At 34.8% G+C, this 26,106-nt stretch overlaps 1 protein-coding gene and 1 long non-coding RNA gene across 4 annotated transcripts; one reads left to right on the top strand and one right to left on the bottom strand.

Moving 5' to 3' along the window:
* Positions 1 to 126: 126 nt before the first annotated feature.
* LOC110827688 (male-specific lethal 1-like 1) lies at positions 127 to 19,001 on the top strand. 3 transcript variants are annotated; one of them, XM_087351913.1, is made up of 8 exons: positions 127 to 258; positions 3,895 to 3,966; positions 8,725 to 9,117; positions 9,713 to 10,217; positions 12,534 to 12,649; positions 12,835 to 12,959; positions 13,963 to 14,187; positions 15,697 to 19,001. In XM_087351913.1, exons 1-8 carry the CDS (start codon positions 184 to 186, stop codon positions 15,782 to 15,784), a joined length of 1,599 nt encoding a protein of 532 aa, XP_087208039.1. In that variant the 5' UTR covers positions 127 to 183; the 3' UTR covers positions 15,785 to 19,001. The 3 variants fall into 3 exon arrangements, with proteins under 3 accessions (XP_087208039.1, XP_087208040.1, XP_087208038.1); XM_087351914.1 differs by having other exon boundaries at positions 8,698 to 9,117; positions 9,713 to 9,890; XM_087351912.1 differs by having other exon boundaries at positions 8,698 to 9,117.
* On the bottom strand, positions 974 to 7,941 carry LOC147873269 (uncharacterized). The gene is made up of 3 exons (XR_015535959.1): positions 7,282 to 7,941; positions 4,784 to 5,368; positions 974 to 3,313 (listed from the first exon to the last, which is right to left on the bottom strand). It is a non-coding gene; the product is annotated as an uncharacterized LOC147873269 (long non-coding RNA).
* Positions 19,002 to 26,106: the final 7,105 nt, after the last annotated feature.

Here is a 26,106-nt window from a genome sequence, read left to right as displayed (position 1 = left end):
CTAACGCGTTGACACCTGTTTCAACATACGTCACTCACACACGTGTGTCGATGACTTGTAGCAGTACTGTAGCCTGTGCTAGACAACAGGACCGTAGTAACCGTAAACACATGAAATTACATGTTTCAAGGTTATGTCGAAATCGTACAGCGTCGCATTCCCAACAGCGGAACGTAGGTGGAGATGAATTCGTACTTCAGTTTACTGTACATTTTCATTTATAAAAGAATCGACCACACGTTTGGACTACTAGCATTCGTAAGTAATACAGTACATGCGTTTTGGCATTTAATTGTTCTAATAAATGAAACGTTTGCGTTTCGAATTATTCCCCGTGTAGGTAAAAATTTACACTGCTGTGAATATAGGTTCTATACGCTGTACCACCTGTATTCGAGGCTTGAAATGCAGCGCAAGGTTCAAGCTTGATTTCTTTTCGAAAACGTTTAACCTACAAGAGAATTCAATGTATGTCGATATTGGCCTTCTGGGTTGTGATCGTTTTACATAAGATGTCAACGTTTTGGAGAGAAACGCTGTCTTCAGGGTTGAAGAGACATGCGTCTGCTGTTAACTTAATATGCTTTGTGGGCATTTACAGGCTTCCCTGAAATATCTTTGAAGAACACTAAATAGCCCACTTAATCTGACTGCCCCTTTTGATTGGCATAATAATAATGAACTTGCATTTCAATGTCAAATTCAGCAGTTTAATACAAGGAGAAGGAGGGGGGAACTCATCTTTCCTTAGCCATGAATATTACAATTTCATGAGGTACTGTAGTTGCAAAAGTTATCCAAAGAACATGACAATCCTGAACAGATCTTGATTCTGAATGATATTCCTCAGCAGTGAAGTGAATCGCACTGGTATTGTCAGCATTTATATTTTATGTGATTTGCATTTTGTTTCTGTTTGCTTGGGATGCGAATGTTTTGTTGCTCATTTGAGGAAATAAATGTTCTTGAAGGGTAACTAAAGACTTGAATTTATTTTATTTTATGCTGGCTGTACAACCTTTTAATTGTATTATACAAAGTTTAAACTTGTTTTATTCTATAATATACTGGCTACAAAGTCTTTTTATTGTGTTATATTGCATATTTTGAACTTATTAGGTCATCTTCAGGATTGAAGTGGTAATGTTGGGTTTGTCATTTGTCAGGAAGACTTGGTCTTTTGTCATACTTTCAAAGGTTATTTACAATTTGCTTGTTTTTAATATACATAGAAAAGTATTTACATCACATATATGTGGTAAGTCCAATGTACAGAATGTCCCTAACAGATGTATATACATTATAATACAGAATATTAACCTTGTTATTAATCTCTATGTTGTTTATGGAAGACATGGACGGTGGTCATTTTGAACATCTACGCTAGATTTGCTAATTCACTAAGTGCCAGTGCTGACATATGTAATGGTTTAGTTTATTAAAATATGTATATTTCATTCATTGAATGTGTTTATACATCTTTTTTTGACACTGTATACAAGTACTGTATAGCAGATCATGCCTTATTTTTGGGGACAGGTTTTCTTTGATGGGCTAAAGAGCTTTCTTGACAGGAAGCCAACTGTCTTGACAATGTTCTTGGATGTAGGATCCTCTCTGTGTAACCATTGTTCAGGAAGGAAATTTTATTTGTGTGGAAAACTGTCAGAATCACAGATAGCCTTTGGCCTGTGAGCCAGGGTGTAGAGCACAGGCAGTTTGTTTGCCAAATGGTGATGAGATTTGGCATTCAGATTGAGAGTGGTATTTTTGGATCCTGTATACTCTGTGTCCATAGGAGCCATCAGGTCTCCTGTGAACATCAGTATGTAGGGAGGGAATGTGGCCATCTGAGCTTCTGTGGTAAAGGTGAAGGTGATATTTCCTCATGGAGAGGAGAAACTAGATGACTTCTTACTTCACCTCAACATCATCCACACCAACATGGAAAAAGGGGACCTGATGGCTTCTTGTGACAGGAATCCCCCACACACCAATCTCTGATTTCCTCCACCTTGGTTTACAGGGCCAAGGCTATCTGTGTTTCTGAGAGTTTTCCACAGGATAAACTATAAATAAATAAATAAATAAATAATTCTTCCTTCAAGAGAGCCCCACCACCTTCAACTACATTAGCAGGTTACTGTCCAGATAAGTCAGGGTGGTGGTCCTCCTGCCAAGAAAGAGCTCTTCAAGAACCTGGCTCCCTCCAGTAGGCCCCCCAAAAAGGCCATATTCTTTCTTCCTCTCACCCTACCCAGCCCACTTCTATATATCCAGCTTTGAGACTGTTGGCATGACCCATTTCTCATCTCTGTTTGGTCTGTTCCCTTAGCCTTCCCTTCTTCTGACCCTATATAAATTTGCCCAGTTCCCATAGGGAAGCTCTTCAATTCAATCTGACATAGGCAACCTACACATGGATCCATGTGTCAGTTACCAGCTACCTAATGTGATTTTATAACTCATACCATTTGTTATTTAAGATGCACCAGATGACGACATAAAGTCAAACAATGTAGTGCAGTATTATATAATGAAGTTAATACTATTTACAATTGTGGGTACTTGTGGGTTATCGGGGCACATCGCTTTAAAAATAGGTTAGGTTAGGTTATCTTAGGTTACGTTAGGTTAATGTGTGTGGATAAATGACATATACTTGAAAGTTATTATATTTTATTTCAATAAATGACAAATTATTATATTTTATTTTGATATGCTTGAGATGTTAATTGTTGTTACTAACTGTCTCTGGAGGCCAAAATTCGCTTATAGATTTTAAAATCATTTTAAAAATATCGCCATTATATTTTGTACACCACCACATGAACTCCCCCGTTTTGTGTCCCGATAACCCACAAGTACCCAATTCTGTTCACCACATACAAGGATTCAAATTGTAACCTTTAATCAGGATTTGAGTGTTCTTTCACCAGTGAGTTTGAAGATGGCTATCTTCTGGTTTATAACAGCAAGGACCTCTCCAACATTGGTAAACTTCTACCACACTGTATGGTGCTCAACCAAGAAGATGGCCATCCTTGTAACATTAAATGTTCTTTTGAAATGTACTTTAGCAACAGACAGACCTACTGTTGTCTTTGAAACTTCTCTGGATTTTATTTCCTTCAAAGACAGTACTCTCATTAGTTCTTCATTGTAACTTTCTTGAGATAAGTCATCAGACACATCATCAAAGTAGCCTCCACCATTGAATGTCCTCTGGTAACATCATACTGCTGTCAGGTGATGGATATTGTAGTTCATTATTTCTTTTCACACTATTTGATCCCTTGTGTCTTATGCTGCTCTACAAAAAGAATACATGTAAAGACAATAATGAATATTCAAAAAATATCAAATTATAAATGAAGCAAGTTTAAATATAATGTAATTATTTTTAAGTTCAGCATGGAATACAGATATCAATAAAATATGTAAAAAATATACAGTAAAAATGATGTAAGAATGGTTTATGGTAACTAAGTAATTCAATGGAGCAGACTCCTTGAGTGCTGATAGTTGCTCAGCTAATCAATGAATACCTTGCCTTTTATGGAATCTGAAGATTCATTACCATGTTTACAGTTGCCTCTCATTGGGCCTTGTTTCAGACTGTTTGAACCAGTTCACACCCTGTTCTTTAAGTACAATTTAAATATTATCCTCCTATCTATAACTATGTCTCATACATGGTTTCTTTCCTTTAGGCTTCCAAATTAACATTAATTATTCATTTTTTATCTCCCATCTGCGTGAAGACAAGGTTTTTAAAAATATGTATTATTTTGTATAATTATTAAGTGCATAAGGGTATAATAAGTGTAACTAATATGTGAATTGTGAGACAGGTGCCAGTATTAATTTTGTTTGACATTTTCACTGCTTTAGGAACCTCAAATCTCAAATTGTGAGGTATGTGGCTCTGTGGTGCTGAAACACATCAGTTATGCAGTCAAACAGGTAAACAGTCAATAAAGTTTAAATGTTCATTAATGTTTTATATTAACACTTGGTATTACATAGGTTCTGACACAATTTAATTTATAGCATATTTTAATTGTAAACTCAAAAATATTTTAACCAAGTGAATAATCTTAATATAGACCTACATCTTAACATGTATGTAATTAAGTGACCCATGCCCAATATGGTAACTGATTCAGTGTTAATACAAGACACAAAGAAGGAACGCTTGTGTGTTATGTGAAGGCAGAACTAATAAACATTTAAACTCAAATACACAACATGATGCTTCTATGCAATCTTATGCCTTCCAGTGAATAGAGTGTTGATAAAATTAATTATTATATTGTATACGGAAATATTACTGTTTACAGTTACTAGTAAAAAGTTTGTGCAGTTTGTATTGCATGTATTATATATTAGTAGTATAGTATTAAAACAGTAATCTGTATTGGGAGAGTTTCCAATTTCTTAGTAGGCAATATACAGGTTTGTGTTATCTATACAATATTAATTAGAGGTGCTACTGAATTGTTGATACTGGGAATGACCCATTCTTCAAGTGCCTGAGCACTGCGGGTCCCAACTTTTCTGTTGGTTTGTTCTATGGACATTAGGTAGGACTCCTTGGATGAGGGATCGGCCCGTCGCAAGGCCTCTACCTGTACGCAGGACAGCACAACACAGAAAAACGTGGACAAACATCCATGGCTTGAGTGGGATTTGAACCCACGGTCCCAGTGACCAAGCGGCACAAGGCCCACGCCTCAGACCGCGCTGCCACTGCGGACCCCACTGAATTGTTGATACTTACAGAATCTTTGTTTTTCCCTTCTTGAATATTAATGATTGCTGTTTTTGCTGATAGGGGTTCTTCTGATTTCCTGTTAACTTCTCTATTTAAATTTCTTCTTGTAATTTTTCCTATGATAAATTCTCTTTCTAGGGCATCTTTGAAAGCTTCAATGCGAGACTGAATGTCAGTTTCAGTTCTCTTGTTCTTTTCTGCCTCATGTTTATTTTCAGAAGAAATAAAGCTGTGACCTTCATCTGCATTCTTATTATGTAATAGGGATTCTTCTCCTTTCCTGTTTATTTCCCTGTTTTCATTTCTTCTTGTATTTTCCTCCTTGGCAGTCTCTTTTTGCAGTAGCTTTCAAACCTTCAAAGCAAGAATGAATGTGGTCTTCAGATATCTTATTCCTTTCTGCCTTGTTTTCATCTTCAGAAGAACTATAACTCTAACTTTATGGCAGCTTTCAATGCTTCAATGCGAGAATGAATATAGTCTTCAGTTCTCTTATTCCTTTGTACCTCATGTTCATTTTTAGAAGAATTAAAGCTGTGGCCAGATTCAGACACTGACCACTGTGCATGGTATCGAGCATCTGCATTTCCCCTATGAACGGAAATAACATGAACAGATGATTTTAATTGTGTACTTGTGTCATCCATTATTATGAATAACTTTGGATGGGATAAATAGTGATATGATAATGCAAAGCTATGATCAGTCCAAAAATAATTTAATCTTCATCTCAGAATGTTTTCTCATGCCATGTCTAATGACTGACGGCTCAGATTTTCCAAATACATTCTTTCCGAATTTGCACCCAACATTGGTCTTGATATTATTCACTATGTGTACAAATCATTGTTTGAAAGGTAATAAAAAGCACAGATAAGGAAAATTAATGTATATATCAGTATAGTGTAAGAGTTCTTTACATATGCAGCACCAAAAAGTGCTCATCTTGAAGTAGGTATTATGAGATTTTATTTCATGTACTAGTTCTTTCTCTACAGTCACCTGTATTTAAAAACATTTCAGATTCACATGAAATGGAATCGTGTGGACAGACAGACATTACCTTGTAAAGTGAACAAATAAAATGTTTACTTGGTACCATCTAGCACTCATACTCTTAAATCTTGTCATAGTAAATTATGATTTGGAAGCAAAGTTTTTGCTGAGGAGCTAAGATAGCCAGTCTGTAGACTAATTACTTCATTTTAATAGTTCATTTCATGACCTATATATTGGTTACAGTTATGCTGATTTATTATTTTCAGCTGCTATGACTGTAATTGTATATCAAATAAGGTTATATTACCTCATTTGTTTTTGGCATTTATTTTGCCATATTATGTGAGTTATCACTGTAAAAGCATGTCATATGATCATATATTAGTTTAATGAGTTATTAGTCATTTCACTGACCCTAACACTTCATGGGACCACTGAAACTAAAACTAGTGTCTGTAGATTTGGTTGCACAGAACAAGAATTTAGTGACTGCAGTCACTTATTGAGTTGGCCATCACAAACTAAATTGTCTTAATTTGAATGCCACAGTTCAACATAATTTGCAGTTTTTAATGATGCTTCAGGCCCATTAGTCAAAGTTAATAAGACAGGGTAGCTCAGTCAGTATATTGACTGGCAACGGACTGGACGACCGCGGTTCTGATCCCCGACGGGTGCGGAGGATTTTTCCTCTAGCCTCTGCATCCAGAACGACTCTGGGGCCTACCCGGCCCTCCCATCCAATGGTTACCGGGGTCCTTTGGCTCGGCCGGGGCGTGACGGTAACCACTCATTCCCACCTACTGCCGAGTTTAAAAATGAGGAGCTATACCTCCACTCCCCTAAGCGCCTACATGATGTATAGTGGAACAGCTTTACTTACTTTAGGTTCATTCATCGACAAAAAGTAATGGGTAAATAATGTAATAAGCATTTCAGCACAGACTTTGATGCATGCAATGAAACCACATATTTTGCCATCGACGTGTATCCCCACTTGTTTCAAATTATGTATTCAAAATACGATTGAGTTTGTAGTGAAGAATATTTTAAAGTAACTGTAGATACTTTGGATTTGTAGCAATCACATAACTGTAGATACTTTGGATTTGTAGCAATCATGATACTCGGACGATCGTTTGACGCACGATATGAAGCAACAAAACATTTTGTGCCTTTTTTAGACTAAAACTGATAATATGCAAGGCGAACGTTCTTAGCTCTATAATACTTTGTTCTACAAAAATATACAATAGAATGAAACAGACTCGGCAAATTGTCGCTTTTCTTACCACATTCTCATTCTGAAACAAAAATATATTTTGCCGATTAAATTTGCACGTAAATGCATTGATTAAAATTACAAATAAATTGTAACGGGCCCCAAGCTGCATTTCATAGACCGAAGTTCTACTTATAATTAAGTATGGTGGTTATGAGCAAAATAACTATGAATGTGAAATATTTTAGTATAAAATATAACTCCAGTTTTTAATTATTGTTACCTTTCTTCATGATAGCGTTATAATCTCATGATGGGTTGTGATTCAATACGCTGTAGACATGCAAGGGATGCAATCAGTATAAATATAATGAATTTCTTCATAATGATGAAGCGTCGTTTCAATTAGCTCATGCACAGAATTCTAGAACTTGAAGGATTCCGTCTTATTAATCAAACACAAATGTTACCGTGGAAACAACAATAGTGACTTTAACGTCGTTTTATAAAATACTAGCGCAAAGCGCTCCTTTCGGAGCTCCTTTCGTATATCAATTTCCGTTGATATTTAATACTTCGTTTTTCAGTGTGTTGTTTCTTTTTTTTGACGTAAATACGTCTATACGGAAGGGTCATTCGGCAAAAAAGTGAAAGGAAAATGTGTAAGATCCGTATCAACAAATCGATAACAATGGTTACCTAGGGAACGTCGTGTTTACTCGGCATTGTTGTATTACATTACTGCCGTCAACAACCCGCTTTCGTTATTGCGGAAAGAGCTGAGCTGTGAATCGCTTGTAGAAGAAGTGCGTCGTAGACTAGATAATTTTGACATTACATTACATTCAGCTACCTTCCTTTCATTGTATTTATTGCTTAAATATAATTTAAATACAGAGACGTATTTACGTCAGATTCTCCGGAACCGTGGTTCCACTGTCAATTTTTTGCTCCTCTGTTAAATAGGTCTGATGTTTTAGTTCTTTATGTCGCTGTTCAGGGGCCAACTGTTATTGGTCAGTCAACTTTCTACGTCCAGCCTCACCCTTGCAAATCTTCGTCTTAAAATCGATCATAAAGTCAGTTTTCGTAATCGTAATGTATCAAATGAGTATTATAACTTGAATGAGTAGTATTATTAGTATCAGTTTACCTTGGTATACCAACACAACAATGCCGAGTAAACAAATGGCTACAAATTGGTTGGGGATGACGACAAATCAAATTGTTGTGTTCTATTATAAATAGAATACAACAATGGCGAGTAAACAAATGTTTGTTTGATGACGTCATTTTTTGGCTACAAATAGGTTGGCGGCGACGACAAATCACAAAACTTATAACATATGTTCCGCAATATCTATCCATTGTTCCAAATATTTATGTAGGGCATAAAATTTTTACATATTTTGCTGTTTATTTTGGGACAGAGAGGAATGGAGGAGATGCTGGGGCCCGCGCGCGAGCTGAAGAACGGGTCGTTTAAGTGCAAAGTACGTTTGTAGCGCTTTTAGGCAGCGCATTGTACTGGTGTGTTCTTGTGTGCTTCTGGTCATTTATATTATGAACACTAGATGGCAGTTGTGCTGTTGGTGCTCCTGCTATCTAGCAGGAAGTTTGGAAACTAATGAATGTTATGGTGTATGGTGTGTTTTAGGTGAATCGATGATCTTGTTACGTGCTATTTCATGTGTTTCAGACTACGAATTGTGCATTGTTCTTGCAGAAAAGTACAAAACCTCTGGACTTCTTAATATTAAAGATGTCAAACGCCTCGCCAGTTTTAAATGGTGAAAACACAGGCGGTGTCGCAGATTTTTCGACAGACGCTTCCGTCAACATGGTAGCAGCAATACATGATCACATTTCGTGCGCCAAACCAGTGCAGGTTGACCCGTTTAATGCCCAAGATAGTAAAACAGGGATACTTGCATATTCCTGTGAATTCGACCACATGTATGCTAGTTTGACTGAAGGAACAACTGTTCAAAAGGATGGTGCTGAAGTGAAACATTTAAAAGAGTTGCTGCTTCTACATCTCGATTTAATACAACAGCAGTCGGAACAGTTAGTAACAAAAGATAAACAACTCTCTGCTTTGCGCCAGGAAAATGAAACGGTGAGTAATATACTTAAGACTGTGTACATGTTAAAATTAGATAATATTTTATGATACAAACACATTAAAAACAATGCAGTGTTTCTGATATAGTGCGCCTTTCAGTCACAATAGCGCAAGCATCGTCACCAAGCGGAAGTGAATGGAATGAAGTTAAATAGATCTGGTTTATTAACATGAATTTATATAAGGCGCTACTACAAGATAATCGAAAAATTACCATTTCTAAGACGTAAATTTCAACTACTGTTCCTATGTTTCAAGAGTTTTTTTGTTTTGTATTGACTAACGTGTTTGTTTACATCATGGCTCCCATGTGAGTAAATGAATACTTTGTAAAGTCACATTAATCTCATTGAATTAAATATTACAGTCGGAATGTAGCATTTACTGCATATTTTGAGGACCTGTCAGTCTATGTTGTGTAATGTACAGCATAATTTAATTGAGAGCTTTGTATTGTTTTAGTAATTTATTTAAAAAGAAAATATTTGTAAAAATTTCCAGTTTTTAAAATTGTTTATCAGTCACATTTTGTATTTTTTTTTGCCACCGATGTTTTTATATTTACATAATTTTTTAACATTTTCTACAGCTCAGACAGAGGCTGGAGCGAATGGATCGCAGGGTGACTTTGCAAAAGCATCGGGAAGTTTTAGAAGTATTTGTGCCAACATCTGGTGGGTGTGTTAGTCCCCCAGCAGCGTCCCCACCATTCACAACTGGTGGTCCATCTGTACTCCTTGGCTCTTCAGGAACATCTATTATTGAATGTGATTCAGAAACCATTACAATTCCTTTGGAAACTATTGATAGTAGCATACATAACATTACTGTAGGGAACAATAGTGAAAGCACCTCTGTCACAGATAATCAAAACATTGTTACTCCTCGTTCATCTTGGGAAATAGCCAAGAGAAGGAGAAGAGGGGATCCTGAAAATACTAGTTCTACCAGCTGTAGTGGTGGTCGACGGAAACGACTTGCATCTTGGACATCATCTATAAACAGTGATGTGCTTTCACATGATGGAAGAAACTCTGTAAATAAGGAGACAACAGGGGAACATAAACGAATGCAGAAGAAACTTAGGACCAAAGGTTTCCTTTCCTTTCTTGTGGTCTTTTTGGTTTGTTTATATTTAAATATGTGAATGAAGTGAATGTGGAATTAAGAAATGTGAATTACATAGTTCATACATCACCACAGAATATTAGTTTCCTGTTCTGTGTGTGTGTGTGTATGTATGCAATAATATTGAAGTCTGGAACAAGTTCCAAGCTTGGTTACCATTTGCTTGATTAGTGTTTTGGTTGGAATTGCAACAGTGATTGTTAAGGCAATAATCTGGTAGGAGAATGCTAAAGTACTTGATCCAAATGTGTCACTTTTATTCTCTCTAGATTTTTATGTACACACTGCTTTGAATTCACCCATCTGGGTGGTACAGCTGTCTAGGCCAGGGGTGGGCAATTATGTATAGTCTGGTGGTAGATGGAGTTAATTTGAAGAGATGGCTGATGGAACTCATAAAAAAATTCAATACCTCAAATCAATAAATATTGTTGGTTATTTGTGCTGCTTGAACATAATTCATATATATATATATATATATATATATATATATATATATATATATATATATATATATATATATATATATTACAATACAGAAATGGTATTATTTTGAAGTCTTAATTTGTGTTGTCACAAATTAAACCTAATCTGGAATTAGCCTGTCAGCTTTCTCATACCCAGTTCAAGGTATAGTGAATGTGTGTTCCTAGGAGTCCCAAAGCATAGAATATTATGTATGTAGTGCCATTTCTATGAAAAAAACAAAAACACACTGTGTTGTGTATGAACAGGGCTTGTAACACTGGATATTAGAAACTTAACACAAATGACACACCTGTTTGGTGTCAAAAGAGCAGTCGTTTGGGTGAGAAGGATATTGTCTGCCAGCAGTATAACTGTCTGCAGTAGACCTTTTTCACTTAGAAAACCATTCTTTAAAGTCTAATTTGCATTCTTGCTTCAAACTGAAGAAGATTTATGAGGTTATTGAGGTTCTTTATGGTATTCCTGAGTTCCTCCACACAAATGCTGTGATAGTACCATCAAATTGCACAGTTCTGTGGTAATGCTTCTATAAAATGTCAGAAAAAGTAATATACTTGTCTGTCCTGATGCTTCAGTTCCAAAACTACTAAATGGATTTAGTGATATTACTAGTTTACAATAAAAAAGTCTATAGTTGAATTTTATTAACATCCATATTGGTCAACTAACAGTAGCAACATAAATTAGTTTCCCTTGATCATTAATTATATGCCAAATCAAAAAGGTTTCTTTTTTATTTGTGGTTTAATTAACAAGCTGTCAATAGCTCAGACTGTATAATGGTGAATTAGTGAATAATGAGTTGAAATGTATATGGAAGGAATGATGATGACCTAATTTTAAGGTACTATCCTGGCATTTTGCTGTAGGTGCTGAGAAAAAAACATGAAAGTCAGTATAGCCAGATTGGAACCTGGACCTTCTTAATATGAAACATGAGCATTAAGCACTAGATACAGTAATCAGTAAATAAATGTTTCAAATGATGTATGATGTACCAATTTTTTGATGAGTGGTAAAGTTTGAGAATGAAACATTTTTTGAAGTCTGATTTGAACTTTGCGTGATGTAGGTGTTAACAGTGAACTGATTCAGGCCAAGATAATTCACTGAACTTGTAGTGTAATCATTTTTAATTGCATTTTGTTTATCTGTTTAGTAGTTGGACAAATACTTACAGAACTTCTTGGCCTTTCATTTTCCTTTTAAGACACCTTTATATTTTATTTATTTAATATTTTTAGAGACCCAGTAAAACTAAAATCCTACATTATTTTTTGATTGAGTTAAATTCTTTATGGCTGTATGTGAATCACATTTCTCCTAAAATTACTGTGTTATTTACATGTGAAATTATCTATAAATGAAAGTCACTGCAGCAAGAAAAGTACATACACATTTTGTACATTTTTTAAAATTATCAAGAATAATTTTGTTGAACTAACAGTTTTAAAATAATGTTATGTGATTATTACTTACTTACTGAATGGAGCTGATTCGCGTTATGTGATCATACTACACAAAATTAAATGAGAAATATGTTAAATTCAAGCTAATAGGTCCACTTATGTTGTAGTGTGACAAAGTTGTTAAACTAGTTGTTGAATCATAAATTCATTCAAAATTCTGCCTTTAAAGTTTGAAAATAAATTAACATCATGCGACACAGCAAGATATCCTTGTAGCCATGTTTTCATATAGATAGCTTATTGAGGAGTTTTTCTTTTAAGCTTTCTGAGAATGTAGTTTATTAGATGATTCTCATTCCAATTGTTTTATTTTGCTGATTTCAGGTTTTACCACAAAGAAGGAAGCTGTACTGACTACAAACACACTCTACTATACACCTATTGGAGAGTCTGATTTGCCATGGGGAATTGAGGAGCCTAAACTTAATGGACATGTTGAGGTTTGGTGTTGAATATATTGTATGAATTGTGTTTTTTGTTCTAATTACAGTAACTTCTATGTAGTCTAATTACCATAATTAGTAATATGTATATCATTCTCATGTGTTAAGAAAAATATGTTTGTACAGCTTTTGTATGTGGTTGTTTTTGCAAACTTTTAATCCTTTCTGTTGTGATACTGTAGGTTCCTAGTTGGAGACTTAGGGTTTATACTAGCTGCTATACAATGGAGGGCACTGAGAATTTAGATGATGAAGTCTTCAATAAGCGACATCAGAGGCTAGAGATAGACGAACGAAGAAGAAAAAGGTACGATTATTATTACCAAACTTTTGTGTTATAATCAATGAAGGTTATCAAGTGTAATATACCAGATGAATACGCTTATCGTTTGTTGTGTTCACTGAGTCGCTACCACATACTTCCAGCTTTTGCTTTGACTACTGTTCCATGCTAATTACAGAAGTAAATAAAAACAAGTTTATATTGTGATCATTTGGATTGTGACATCATGTAGTCATGTAGGTGGTTACTAATGTTTCAGAGGCAGCTGCTGCCTTTGTTGCTTGGTTAGAAGTACCTTCATGTGGTGGCTGCTAGTTCCTTTCAATTGTCAATTAACCACTTTTCTGATTACATAGTGTTGCAACCTAGAAGATCACAGTTTGAACTTTTACTACCGTGGTAACCCAGAATGTCATAATTATAAACTAATTCATGTTTTGAAAACTACCACACCCACAACGTGTGGGTGTGGTGTGTAGGACATGTTTGTTTCATTGTGTACTTCTGTGTTCAGTGGCTTAATCCCAGGAAGCTGGTACTTAGGCTTTACATGTTCTTGTTACAACAAAGTTTTTTAACTGAAAAAAAATGTAACATTTTATTCAAAGTTTAGTAAGAAAGGCCATTGTGAGGAAATAGTGCACAAGTTCTAAAAAAATGTGCAGTCACATTCATCGTTTTGGTATCAGTTATAACCGTACAGTTATGGAGGTAAACACTATTCAGTATTTTATTCTAAATGTCCCCTATGCAGTTACCTGGATAAAATTAAACCTACAAAATGAAACTTACAGACTTCAGTGTCAAGCTGAAATGGTGTATTCACAGTAGTCAGTAGTAGTCAATATTTTGTATGACGGATCTGGTAATGCTCCTAAATATCATGAAACATGTATTATAAAACATGTAAGTTGTACCATTTATCATATTCTTACATTAAAGTTGCAATTGTTGGGAAAGTTCTTTTAAAAAGTGCGGCAAAAGTGTTATACAGTTATAGAAAAGTTAATACTATAGCATATTGCAGATGGGATGTGCAACGCATTCGTGAACAGCGTCAGGTGGAAAGATTGAAACTGCGAGAGATGGCATCAGCAAGGAGAGGTAGTGGAGGAAGCAGTGGTCGTCACAGTGATGGAGAAGAACCCCTTAGTTCTTTATGGCCACAGCTAGATGATGCTGAGTACCTGGAAATCACTGAAAGCGTACCTGTTGCTGCTTTTGGTCTTCCAATTACCAAGTTTACAGTAAGGTGTGTGAAAATTATCATTTTTTAGTTTCCTCAGCCATTACTTAATTCACTGGATATTGTACCCCTTACACATTTATACAGATTAACTTTCAGTACTTGTAGACTGCCTCTGATTTTTATGGAAATGTACAGATGGAAAGAACTTAATCTTATGAATTTAAATGATGTGAACATTTTCTGTGACTTGTACAAGGATAGGTAGTTAATGATTAGATGGAATTTTTGGTCAGGTTATAATTAAAGAAAGGTGTTTTTTGAAAGCTATGCAGTAGAAAACTTCAGAGATTGCACTTTATCATCTTATCTTTATCTGTTCTTTATATTCCCTTATATTCATTAATTTCACATTGTTTGTATGCATTATGATAAATATCAGTATCTGATTTGGGATGACATCTTTTATGACATTTGTGACGTAGTATCTACTGCATCTGCCTATTAAGAGAATTAAAATTTTTCTGTTGCTGTGTCAAATAATAAGTACTCAGAATCATCAGAGGACTCATGATGGCTGTTTGAGTCCCAAGTGGGAATGCATTACAATATTCTGTTAAAAGTTGGTAGAACTTTTAATGCTATTAAATCAAATGCAATTTTTATATTTATTTATGAGTTAGTGGAGAACTGATACCTGATAAGACTTTGTGGTTACAAAATGCACTCCACAAATGAATGAGGACTTGCCTGCGATTTAGTTAGATCACCTTTAGTTTTTTGCATGATCTGGCCAACTGAGTTTACTGTTAAACAAATTATTTGAGAATGTTTCAGAATTTAAATATCTGGGAACAACCATCGGAAATCTAAATAGGGTTCATGAGGAAATACAAATTCTGAAAATACTAATTATTATTCAGTTAAAATGGTGACAATCAGGATATACAAAAATAGTAATTTTACTAGTTGTCATGAAGCTTTGTTGTAGTAGTGAAATCTAGAATTTTGGTTGAAAATTCCCATCATAAAGATCGTGGATAAGAATGGATCTTTAGGAGATGGGTTACGAGTATCAAAACTGGTTTAGCATTGGTGGAATGATAGATAGATAGTACCACAGGTGAATTTGTGTTTCTGCTGACAGACTACGTTTGTTAATTAGCCAGTCATTTATTTTTTTTGGAATTGGAAGCTACAGGATTCAGTACATTTTTCCTTTGATAAAGACATATATGATGTGTTAAAATATGTCTTATCCTTTGGTCTTTGCTGCTGCAGTTCAGTGTTCGACTTCAGTTTTCGTAGATAAGCCATGTCAAATGTTGTATAATGTACACTGTTTTCACATTTGCAGAGTTTGCTGATATTTTCATCATTTGATGCAGCTCATCTCTTAAACCCAAAGTTGTACATTAAAATATATTGTTTACATTTTCAGTTGTGGTGCTTGACTCAGTGATTACTTACAAAATGACTATGGTGTAAGGATATTTCTGAATAGCAATTCATTTTGTGTCTTCACCTAATGCAGTGGTTGGTAACTAAATTAAGACATAATTTACTCTATTCCAGTGAATTCTCTTTGCCTTGGTTAACATCAACACGGTGTAAAACTCCAAGTCACACATCATCACGGAAAAGAGGAGAAAACAAGAGATAGCTTTGAGTGTAATTACCGTAACTTCACTGTCCTGATTTTAATATTAAATTCTACTTGAAGACCAAGTTTGTAATTACTATAATTTTTCTATATAAAAAATTAATTTTATTGCTCGAGAAAATCAAGCATTTATCAGAGATTATGAATAGAATGGATAGAAATTACATGAAAATATGTTCTTTTAATTTATTTTTATAGAACTTAAAACACCATTACATCTTCAGGGCTTCTGATATTACAGTTTTTAAGAACCTCATTCCATTCCAGTATTCAACATTTTACACTCAACACAGAATTTGTGAGTTTATGTTCAATTTGTTTAACTAGGGAAGGAAATGAATTGATCACCATTTCATGCTGTGTGTTAATGGATCATCCTGCTTGGCTGTACATTTTCAGTATCAGTTTCAGAGAGCTTTATATCTGGTATGATCTTGGTCCCTTTTAAAAAGTAATTTATGTGAAAATATATAAGTCCACTTTCCTTTTTTGAAAGTACTGTACTGTTTCATGCATTATGTCTATTGTGAAGCAAATTTAGGAATCTCATCTGCTCAATATAATCTATAGGCTGTAATTAATTCTAAGTACGGGAGTTTGCTTTGCATCACATTTGGATTCTGCGAGCATATCCAAAACATATGACGTACATTAATTTGTTATTCCTTAAAAGGATTTTCTATATATATACCAAATATGACCTCTGATAAATTCTTGTTCACCTCATCATTTTGAGCTCTGATATGCCCATATAGTATCTTACATTTGAAGTTATCTTTGCATTAATAAATATGTCAGAAATTGTACAAATTGTGAATCAGTTGTTAAACTTTATCAGTGTTACATGTTTTCTGTGATATGATGCTGAATTTAGAGATGTAAACATTATACTGATAGCTGGCAATGTAATGTAAATAAAAGTCAAAGTGATACAGGGAATCTCTCCAGAGGCTTCTGGAAGGAATTACTTTATGTCTTTGGTTTCATACACTAAATCAGTACTCATATGTTTATAGAAACAGAGTTAAGAACTGTAAACATTTAAACATCTTACAGGAAGCAGAAAGGCAGATCATAATCCACAATTTGAAACTTCCCTCTGCACATCTCACAGAATGTACTGAAGTCAGTCAGTTGATCAGGTTTGTGTATAAAATACGAATTGCATTTTTTATTTCAGTTACATATTACATGTGTTAAATATAAAAATATTCAGTCTAGTGAGTTTAATATTACTGAATTTTGCAGTGCTCCATCTAAACTTTGGTGGGGATTAACTTGTCACAAGTTTCTCATAATAGTCGGTATTCACCATTGCATTAAAGTGATATTTGGTGGCTGATAGAGCAGATAGATGTTTTTAAAAATTTGGCATTATGCTTGATAGATGGTGGTGTTTTGTGTCACCTATCCAGAGAGCTTTTTTTCTACTCAACATTTAATTAGTCAATGTGAAACAGAAACTATTTTAATGTTAAAAGTGAGTGACTGTAGGAAACAACTTATCTGAGAAAGTTAATCAGTTACGTTTCGTAACTGTCCAAGTAGGAAGTAGAACATGTGACCTCACTCATGGTTTTATTAGTTAACAGCCTTTTTCCTGAAGTAAGATATTTTTCCAAGTTGAGTAAAACTTTCTTAAAACAGAATTATAAATTTCTTGGAGTCTTTCCATTTTTGGATTTATTTTTGTATATCAAAGTTAGGATATTTCAGCTCTCAGTTATGTTAACTAGGGATTGTGCTTGCATGTTTTCATTCATCTGGAAAATGTTTCATTAAAACTTTATAGACATATTTATACACTAACCTTTTCCCATAACAGTCACTTATCTAGTACTGCACCTTCACTGCTTTTTGAGAAAGAGGGACTTGTCATGAACCATTATTTTCTTCTCAGTTTTTGTAACAGCAATTGAATCAAGGTAATTGTGTTAGAACTGTAAGTTGGTATATGTAATATGAATTAGATCAGTGTCTCTCAACCAGTGTGTCACAACATATTTAATTATTGTATGTTTATCACATATATTGAACATTCAGAAAGCGTGGTGTATCAGTGAGATCTTGTTCTGGCCTACTTTATCATTTCATGAACCTCTGCGCTGTAAAGTAAAGCAGTCCCGCTACATGCCATGTAGGTCATTTGGGGGGAGTGGAGGTATAGCTCCTACCCATTCTTGACCTTGGCATTAGATGAGTGTGAGTGGTTAGCATCACATCTGCGCTGTGCTTTACCCCCGGAACAGGACTCTGGTACCCATTGGACAGGAGACTAGGTGGGCCCCAGAGCCAGTCTGGACACAGAGACTAGGGGAAAAATCCTCTGCCCCCATCGGAGATCAGACCCCAGTCATCCAGCTAATCACTATACTGGCTGAGCTATCCCAGCTTCCTCTACCACTGTTTCTTTGTTAAATTGTTACTTCCACCATTTTATTTCTTCCATTAGCAAATATTTCTTAATATAATTTTTAATTATTCATATTACAGTATAATTGTTGTATTTCGCATATTTTTTGTTTCTTCAGATATGTTCAAAATAGTATGTGACAGTCTTCCATTTTGTGGCATAAATTCTGTTAATAGAACTTCTGTTATTTTAATGATCTACTACTGTAAACACTTAAGAATATTGTGTTAAATTATTTGTAAAATTTAATTATTACTTTCATGGTACATTAAGTGTGTGAAAATTTACAACATTTATTTACTGTAGACAGTTTTTTTTATGTTGATATTTGAGAAATGACTGGGTACTATGTGGGAAATGTCAGAGTTGGATTCAAAATGCCTTTAGTATGTTACACTTTCTGTAGCTTATGGCCCTGTAGTTCTCACATTATGTGTTATATTACCAGAATATGAAATTTAGTATATTCATTAGTATCACCATTATATATTTTGCTCAAGATATTTAGTGTCAAATGTAAGAGAATTGTGATTCAGTATATATTGACTTCATTTAAATTACAAATGTCACAAGAATTGTTTTCTTCAATTTTCCCATATTTTTCAAACTTGTATACACTTAATAATGTAGGTGTGGCAATAATATGTAATTTTAAAGCAACATACTGCATGCATGTGAAATACAGAGTATAAAATAATTCTGTGAAAAGTAATCACAGATTTTATTGTCATTATTTGTTAAGAAAGCAGAAATCTTATTGGAGGTGGAGGAAATACAATAAATTATTTAATTTTGCTGATAGAACCCTAACCAGTTTATTGGTGCAGAAAACTGTAAGTGACCAGTCTTTTTTTTCTTCTTCTGACTCCTCCAACAGTGAACAATAACATGCAAAGTAATCATTGTCTGCTCACATATAGATGTTAATGCATGAAGTGAAGTCGGTACAGGTCCTGTGCATGTTCACCTGTGAGACCAGATGCCAGTTTCAACTTTAGTAACCTGGGTAGCATAGTGTTCATATGTACCTACCACTGACAGCAAGATGGAATATTTCCTAACTTTGTTTAGCTGTTGTTGAGAGTTATTTTTATGATAGTCTAATTTTATTCTTTGGAAAGCATTATAGCTATTCCCGTTTGGAAGATGGGCATAGAAATGAAAGGAGTCTTTAGAAAAGGTTCTTTCAGAAGACAAGAGAGAAGATCATGACTGAATATGAGTATTGAGTTTATCTGTGAGCTGAGCACTGTAGATCCAGTGGAGAAATTGACACATAGCAGAATCTTTGTCTTTAAATTGCTGCCTGCTTTTTTTTCATGCAGTTCAAGTTACGTAATTTTACAGACAAACCTCAAGGTGCTCAATAAAATCTTCTTGGGCAATCAGCTGCATCAAATGGTTAAAAGATGGGGGCAGAGATGGCCCCTGAAATGTCAGTTTCATCTTTTAACCATTTGACATGGCTGATCGCCCGAGAAGATTTTATTGAGTTACATTGCTGCAAAAGCTTCAAATCATATATAACCTCTAGATGCCAACCTTCTGCATCTTTGTGGGCATCACATATTCATTCTGTTTATACAGGCAAGACAAGATAGTATTGTTGTTGCCATTCAGCAGCCATCAGAACCTCAGCTCCTAAAGTGATTCTGAAAACCATACTGGATGCATAGAAGCAGATATGAAGGTTTGGGGTTTAACTCTGATAATAGGAAGGAATTCCAAAAGTGAGATTTTATATTTGTTTGCTGGGGAGTGGTTAAAAAGAAAGAGATCTACGCTGTTTCACTTTCTGTGGGCTAAACAAACTGCACTGGTAGACAGTCGCTGGGAACAAACAGATTTGTAAGGTGACAATGTGATCTCTCCAGATGGTGAGGAAATGGAGTTGCAGTTAAGTTTGTCACTTGACCTAGTCCCACTCATTGATGAGGCACAACATGCAAATGGACATGGCTCTGCAGCCATTGGAGGAAGAGTTTTAATTATTTTCATGGCATCACTGGGAAATTGTCCAGAATGTCTTGGCTGCAAGAAAATGAGTTGCTAATGGGTGGTAAAGCAGTTGCGTGAACAACATTAAAAGGAGTGCATGATGATATTTCTCTTGCACCTGTGGTAATCAGAAGAAGGTGATTGGTTTTGGCATACACAGTTATGAGCAATAAAATGTGGGTACATCATAATTGTCTGAAATCTGAGTTAGTGTCATGAAAAAATACAGTCTCCTCCCCCCCCCCCCCCCCCCCCCCCCAGCCAGAAAGTTCAAATTGATATGCACTGTTGGAATCCTACATGGCAATACTCTGAATATTGCCACATATCAAAAATCTCTGAAAATTCACAGTACTATGAATATTTTTGTTTCAAAGTATTAACATTCAAGACCCTCTGTATGATCTAAAATGCGTAAAGGTGGAGCTAAAGTTCTAGGTGCTTAACTAAGCATCACACCATGCAGTTGTATGTTGGAAAGGAGGGATATTTCCATGCATTCTTAACCTTAGCAGTAGATGAGGTGAAAGGATTGCTTCATGCCCTGCTGCTCTACCCTTTAGGGATAAACCCCAGTACCCACTGGATAGGTAGCTGAGTGGGTCCCCGGCCTGGTCTGGACATTTTTGTGATGAGGAAAATCCTGGCCTACTGAGAATCAAACCCGTCATCTATCCTGCAGCTTAATCATTATACTGACTGAGTTATCCCAGCTTCCCCTAAAATGTGTGCCTTGTAGAATTCGCCTTCTTTTGTTTCAAACATCTTTGGATTCAACAAGTAAATGAAGAAAAGTTGAGTAGAACTGTTGTAACATCCACAAGTATGTAATGAAGATGAAACATGCAGCTTGCCACATTTTGAAGAGCATGGGAGTAACAACATCTTCTGATGCGCACATTTTATATTCGCATTAAAGCAGTCCAGAAATTCCATCATCCCTGTTTTTTAATTTAACTGGTAATGTCTATGACATTAGTTTTGTCAAAGACAGTATTTGTTAAAATGTAGGTTTTGAAGTTCTCATGATGGTAGTACACAGATGGCTGGCTTCTGGGTTGTAGTGCCATGTAGTTTGGTAGAAGTTTACCAGAGATTCATTGGTTATGCTGCCTCCACAAAACTATCAGTGTGAATATGGCATTGAACGTTTGGTTCCATAAAAGGCAGTGAATTTCTTGACTAGCTGAACAATTGTTAGCTTTTTAAGGATACTGCCTCACACATTTACGTAGGGTAATATTTAAAATATATCACATCCTGTTATTGCAAGCTTTATTGTTACTGGGAAAGGAACATCCACATGCACAAATGGTGAGCAAGTAGTAGTAGTACACAAAATGAATGAAAAGGTATACTGATTCCATTGATATAAATTTATGTAATTATCCCTACATATTCATACTGGTTGATGTGAGTGCCATTCTGCTTCTGTTCAACCTTTTCCATACCAAGAATGAATGGGAGTCAGTCTATGTAAATAACTGGAATAAGTTGGAAATGGTTTTAAATATATTTTGGCTTCTGAGGGGTAAATATTTCTTGTAGAGGTATTTTGAAAGGACTCTGGATGCCTTTATCTGCATTATTTTGTAGAAGTGCAAATTATGAAAAATTATATTATGTTATTAAGTTACTCCTAATTTGAAGAAATATTCCTTATCTGATTAGTGGATATACACCAACAAAATGTGATACTGGAGTTGAAAGAAAGAAGAGCAGTAATTTACCTATAAATTACTGCCAGAACATGTTTATGACTGAATGTGTGCACTTATGAAATATGAAACTCAGATACTGGGCACAGGCATTAAAATTAAAGTTTGCAGATATATAACGAAGTTCTTTTTTAAATCCTTAAACATAATAGGCTGTAATATTTTCATTCTTTGTAATGATTATTGGACAGTTTATGGATTTGTCACTTCATTGAACACAGTGTATTTAAGTTTATTGAAGTGAAAGAGAGATTAATTTCAGTTTGTGTAATGGATGTCTAGGTCTTTCATTCTGCATACTTTAAATATTACCAAAGACATCCATAATTACAACTCAATTTCCACAATCTCAGCTAGTCAAAATGAAACTGTTGAATGTTACAAGAATAATGAAAATGATTACTATATTTCAGTAGGCATATTTTATTGATTTCAAACACTTTGTTGATGATATTCATGTTAAAAATGGCTTTATATTAAGAGTTCTATGTGCATATTTTATTTTATTTTTTTCTTGTGCTATTTATGGCATCAGATATTCTGAACAGAAATTGAATGAAATGTTTTCTTATCCCTATGTTAGTAGGGATAACCAAGGATCTGCCACTGTCAATACAAACTACTTGTTTCCTCCTTGTAGCTCTGTGACTGTCGGTGATGTAATGTGTTAGAGAGGAAAATATATTGTTAATTAACTAAATTGAAAAGGTAAATATTTTATGATAACAGAGTTACTGTTAACTCTTTCATTGTTATGGTAGAAAAGTGTGTGTGTGTTCCATTATGGCAAGGAGTGGGATGAACAGATAAGGTTCCCTTGTTACTCATCAAATGTCATATTTATTTTGAACAGGTAAAGGCCATAGGAACGAAAATGACTGCTCATATTATAAGGGAGGTAGGAAAAGCATGAAACAGGAAAATTGGGACAAGTATAATTGAAGAATGGTATAAGACTTGGAAGGAAGGCACTTGATAAGGAAAGTATAAGAGAATAAGTGTATGTGTGTATGTGCAGAAATAAAGTAGTATGAGGATACAACTGTATCTGTAGTAAATATTTATGATAGCTGGCATGAGAAACCATACTTAAGGGACTAAGGAACATGCATGTAGAATATTGAAAATAGTGGAAATTTTATCCATATATCTGCCTTTATGTGAGATCCATTTTTATGTAAATAGGCATTAACTAATGTCTGCCAGTCTTCATTTTAGAAGTGTAGAATATTTATGGAAATATTTTACTTTTATACACGTGTGTTCTTTTCTCCCACTATAGTGGTAAATGTCAGCCATGTGTACCTAAATTGTTTTAGGATTTTAATGTGTATTGTGTTTATATACCTGTAAATGAATTGAAGTAACAGTGGACAATACAGTTTGTTATAAGCACATTATTATATGATAGATCATTTTTGGACAATGAGGAAAGTTACAGATGATTTTACAGAAATAGTATTATAACACTCAGGGACTTTGGAACTAAGTTAGAAAAGGGGGTAGTCACTCTAATACTGTGTACCAGGGTTCACCTTCACAGAATTAAAACATTTCTTATGACTTATAAATATTTTCAGATATCATCATCAGTCATAAAGTTGTTTTTCCTGTAGACAGAAATGGCCATGTTGAAATATGAGACCATCAACCTTTACAATGTTTTTTTTTATAATTAATTATTTACAGGCCATTAAAATTATAAAAGCTTATACTGAGAAAATGGTGGAAGACCAGTGAACAAAAGTGGTGTTTGAACTGGGTAAGTGAAGTTATTGCTTGTATTTTGAGAAGGATGTAAGTTATCAGCTTCATTCTCTACCCACCTGCATACCCATGAAATGAAATGATTGGGTGTGCCTCAGCACCACTCTAGCCATGGTGGAAAGGGATGAGAAGGAATGAACCCCAGATTTTGATTCCACAGCATGTGATAGTCATTGTGGCTCTTTGTCATATAGTTCAATTGTTTTGGCCGAAGCCATTCTGAAAATTGTTAAATGATTTTCTGTTTCCTATTTATAGCTTGTATTTCTTTAGGATTAAGTTCAATATAAGTGACTCACCATACTAGTGAACACAAGAGAGCTTCATAGGTAAGGCTAATTTTAAAAAGTTCCCATATTTAGCTTATACAAGAGATGTAACACTTCAGTTCAAGCAATGTAGAGTGCCAGGGAGTTAATTCCACCTCATCAGCTGACTACCCCACTCCTTTTTTATCTACAGCATTTGTAAATTTAATGTTTTCATATACAATTATATTAAGTATTTTAGTAATGTCTGGATGTAGTAACGTATGTCTTTTAATAGGCAGAGCTCGTGATTGCCAGTGTATTTGAGTCTGTGTCAATAATTAAACTGTGAAAAATTACAACTTAAAATAAATAATTAAGAATGAATGGGTGACATTTAAATGCGTTTTTCTCTTATTTACCATTAAGAACCATTTTCAGAATAGTTCATCCTGCAAGTTTGATACTCAGAAGAGATTTGGTACAGGGAAAATTACGAAAACACATGCAAAATAATATATTGTAAATGCGTCATATTGTGATTCATAATTATTAAAAATATATTAAAAAATATATTAACTCGATGAGGAAAGTTAAATGATGTTTTAATCTTTTAACAATATTATAATTGTGATTGACGGCAAATTTTTAATATATTTTTAATGCAAAATAATGTTTAACGTTTACCCTATTTAGTAAAAAAAATGTTTATGTCTCTGGATATCAAGAGTCCTGCTAAAAGGCCTAATTTGTTTGTGGTACCATAAAATTCCAGTTACACAAGTTTATGTTGTGGCAAAAGGAAATATTATTTACAGCAGTATAGTGTGGATTTTGTTTTAAGGAATGTTTGGAAAATGAACTAAAATTGTGTTGCCTTATATGACTACTGTTTGAACAGATTTTCATTTTATAATGAAACATTGTCAGAAAAGGGTGTTTTGGTAATATTCCAGAAATTTCAGTGGTAAGGTTGAATCCATAAACCTCAAACCTCTCTGTGAAATGGCACTGTGTGGAGAATTATGGGACTTTACATTAGGAGAGATGCCTAACTGTCATGTGGCAGCAGTAAAATGGCATATTCAATATGTATTTATTTACATGTGTGCCTTTAAATTTAGAAGTATAATTTTTAAATTTAGCAAAGTGTCCTGTGTTTATTGTATCCACCATAAATGTGTCTTTTTGATAGGAATTGGTTGCTACTGGAGAATAACTGCTTGGAATGCCAGCTTTGATATACATCACTACTTATATCAGCACACTTCTTCTAAATACACACTCTACAACATTTAAAAAATTATAATTTTCTCTGCAAGTTATGTGGTTTTCAACAAATATGAATACATATCTTTGTTTCTATTTTCAAAGAAATAATGAACAAGTCTTAGCCCTGTTAAATAAAATAAAAAAGGGTATAATATATAGTTTAGTAATTGTTAAACCAGGTTGAGCTTGACCATTGTTATTACTGTTATTAAGGCATGAGATGGTTCTCTACGGAACTGCAACCGCTAACGGGACCAACATGAATTTGGAACTGCAATGGAATGATACTCATGGGAGAAAAACCAAGGAACTCGGTTAAAAATCTTTCCCAGGGCCACTTTGACCACCATAAAATTTCCACATAAACTGCCCTGAGAGGCGAACTCGGGCCACAGCGGTAAGTAATCGGCGACTAACCACTCGATTTGGGTCTAGTAAGAATCATCATGAAATCATACCGGTGCTTCTAGCTTGCACAATATACGCGGGCCCTAGTAACTGTCTCGCCTTCTCATCGTTGGTGAATAGTAAGGCAGGATTAAATGAAGCAACTGGCAATAAGAGGCGTACGCGATATCGTATCACCTGCACATTCACGAACGATGAAATTACTAGTCTGTGAAAGTGCCGGTGGATGCATACTATATATTCTATAATTTACTTTAACTTAGCAGTTCGTTTTTCGTCAGTAGTAGAAATATTAATTAGTGTGACTACACCACATCATCATCATCATCATCACGGGTTCTACAGCCTATTACAGACCTTGACCGCCCCAACAATGCGCTTCCATTGGTCCCTATGTATGGCTTTCCTTTTCCATCCCTGGACTCAGAGAGCTTGAAGATCTTGTTCTACACAATCAAGCCACCTAATGGGGGTCTCCCTCTCTTTCTTGTTCCTTCT

Source organism: Zootermopsis nevadensis, unplaced genomic scaffold (genome assembly GCF_977971745.1).
Source record: "Zootermopsis nevadensis isolate Lab colony 2312 unplaced genomic scaffold, Znev_1.0 Znev_ptg000020l, whole genome shotgun sequence".
Classification (NCBI taxonomy): Eukaryota; Metazoa; Arthropoda; class Insecta; order Blattodea; family Termopsidae; genus Zootermopsis; species Zootermopsis nevadensis.
This window is presented reverse-complemented; position numbering and strand designations above follow the sequence as displayed.

Bases quoted from the DNA above. Each gene is read 5' to 3' on its own strand.
- LOC110827688 (XM_087351912.1), top strand. From the start codon at position 184: ATGAATTCGTACTTCAGTTTACTGTACATTTTCATTTATAAAAGAATC. The intron at 10,218-12,533 runs GTTTCCTTTCCT...TGCTGATTTCAG, and splicing joins GAAGAAACTTAGGACCAAAG to GTTTTACCACAAAGAAGGAA. The intron at 12,960-13,962 runs GTACGATTATTA...AGCATATTGCAG, and splicing joins GACGAACGAAGAAGAAAAAG to ATGGGATGTGCAACGCATTC.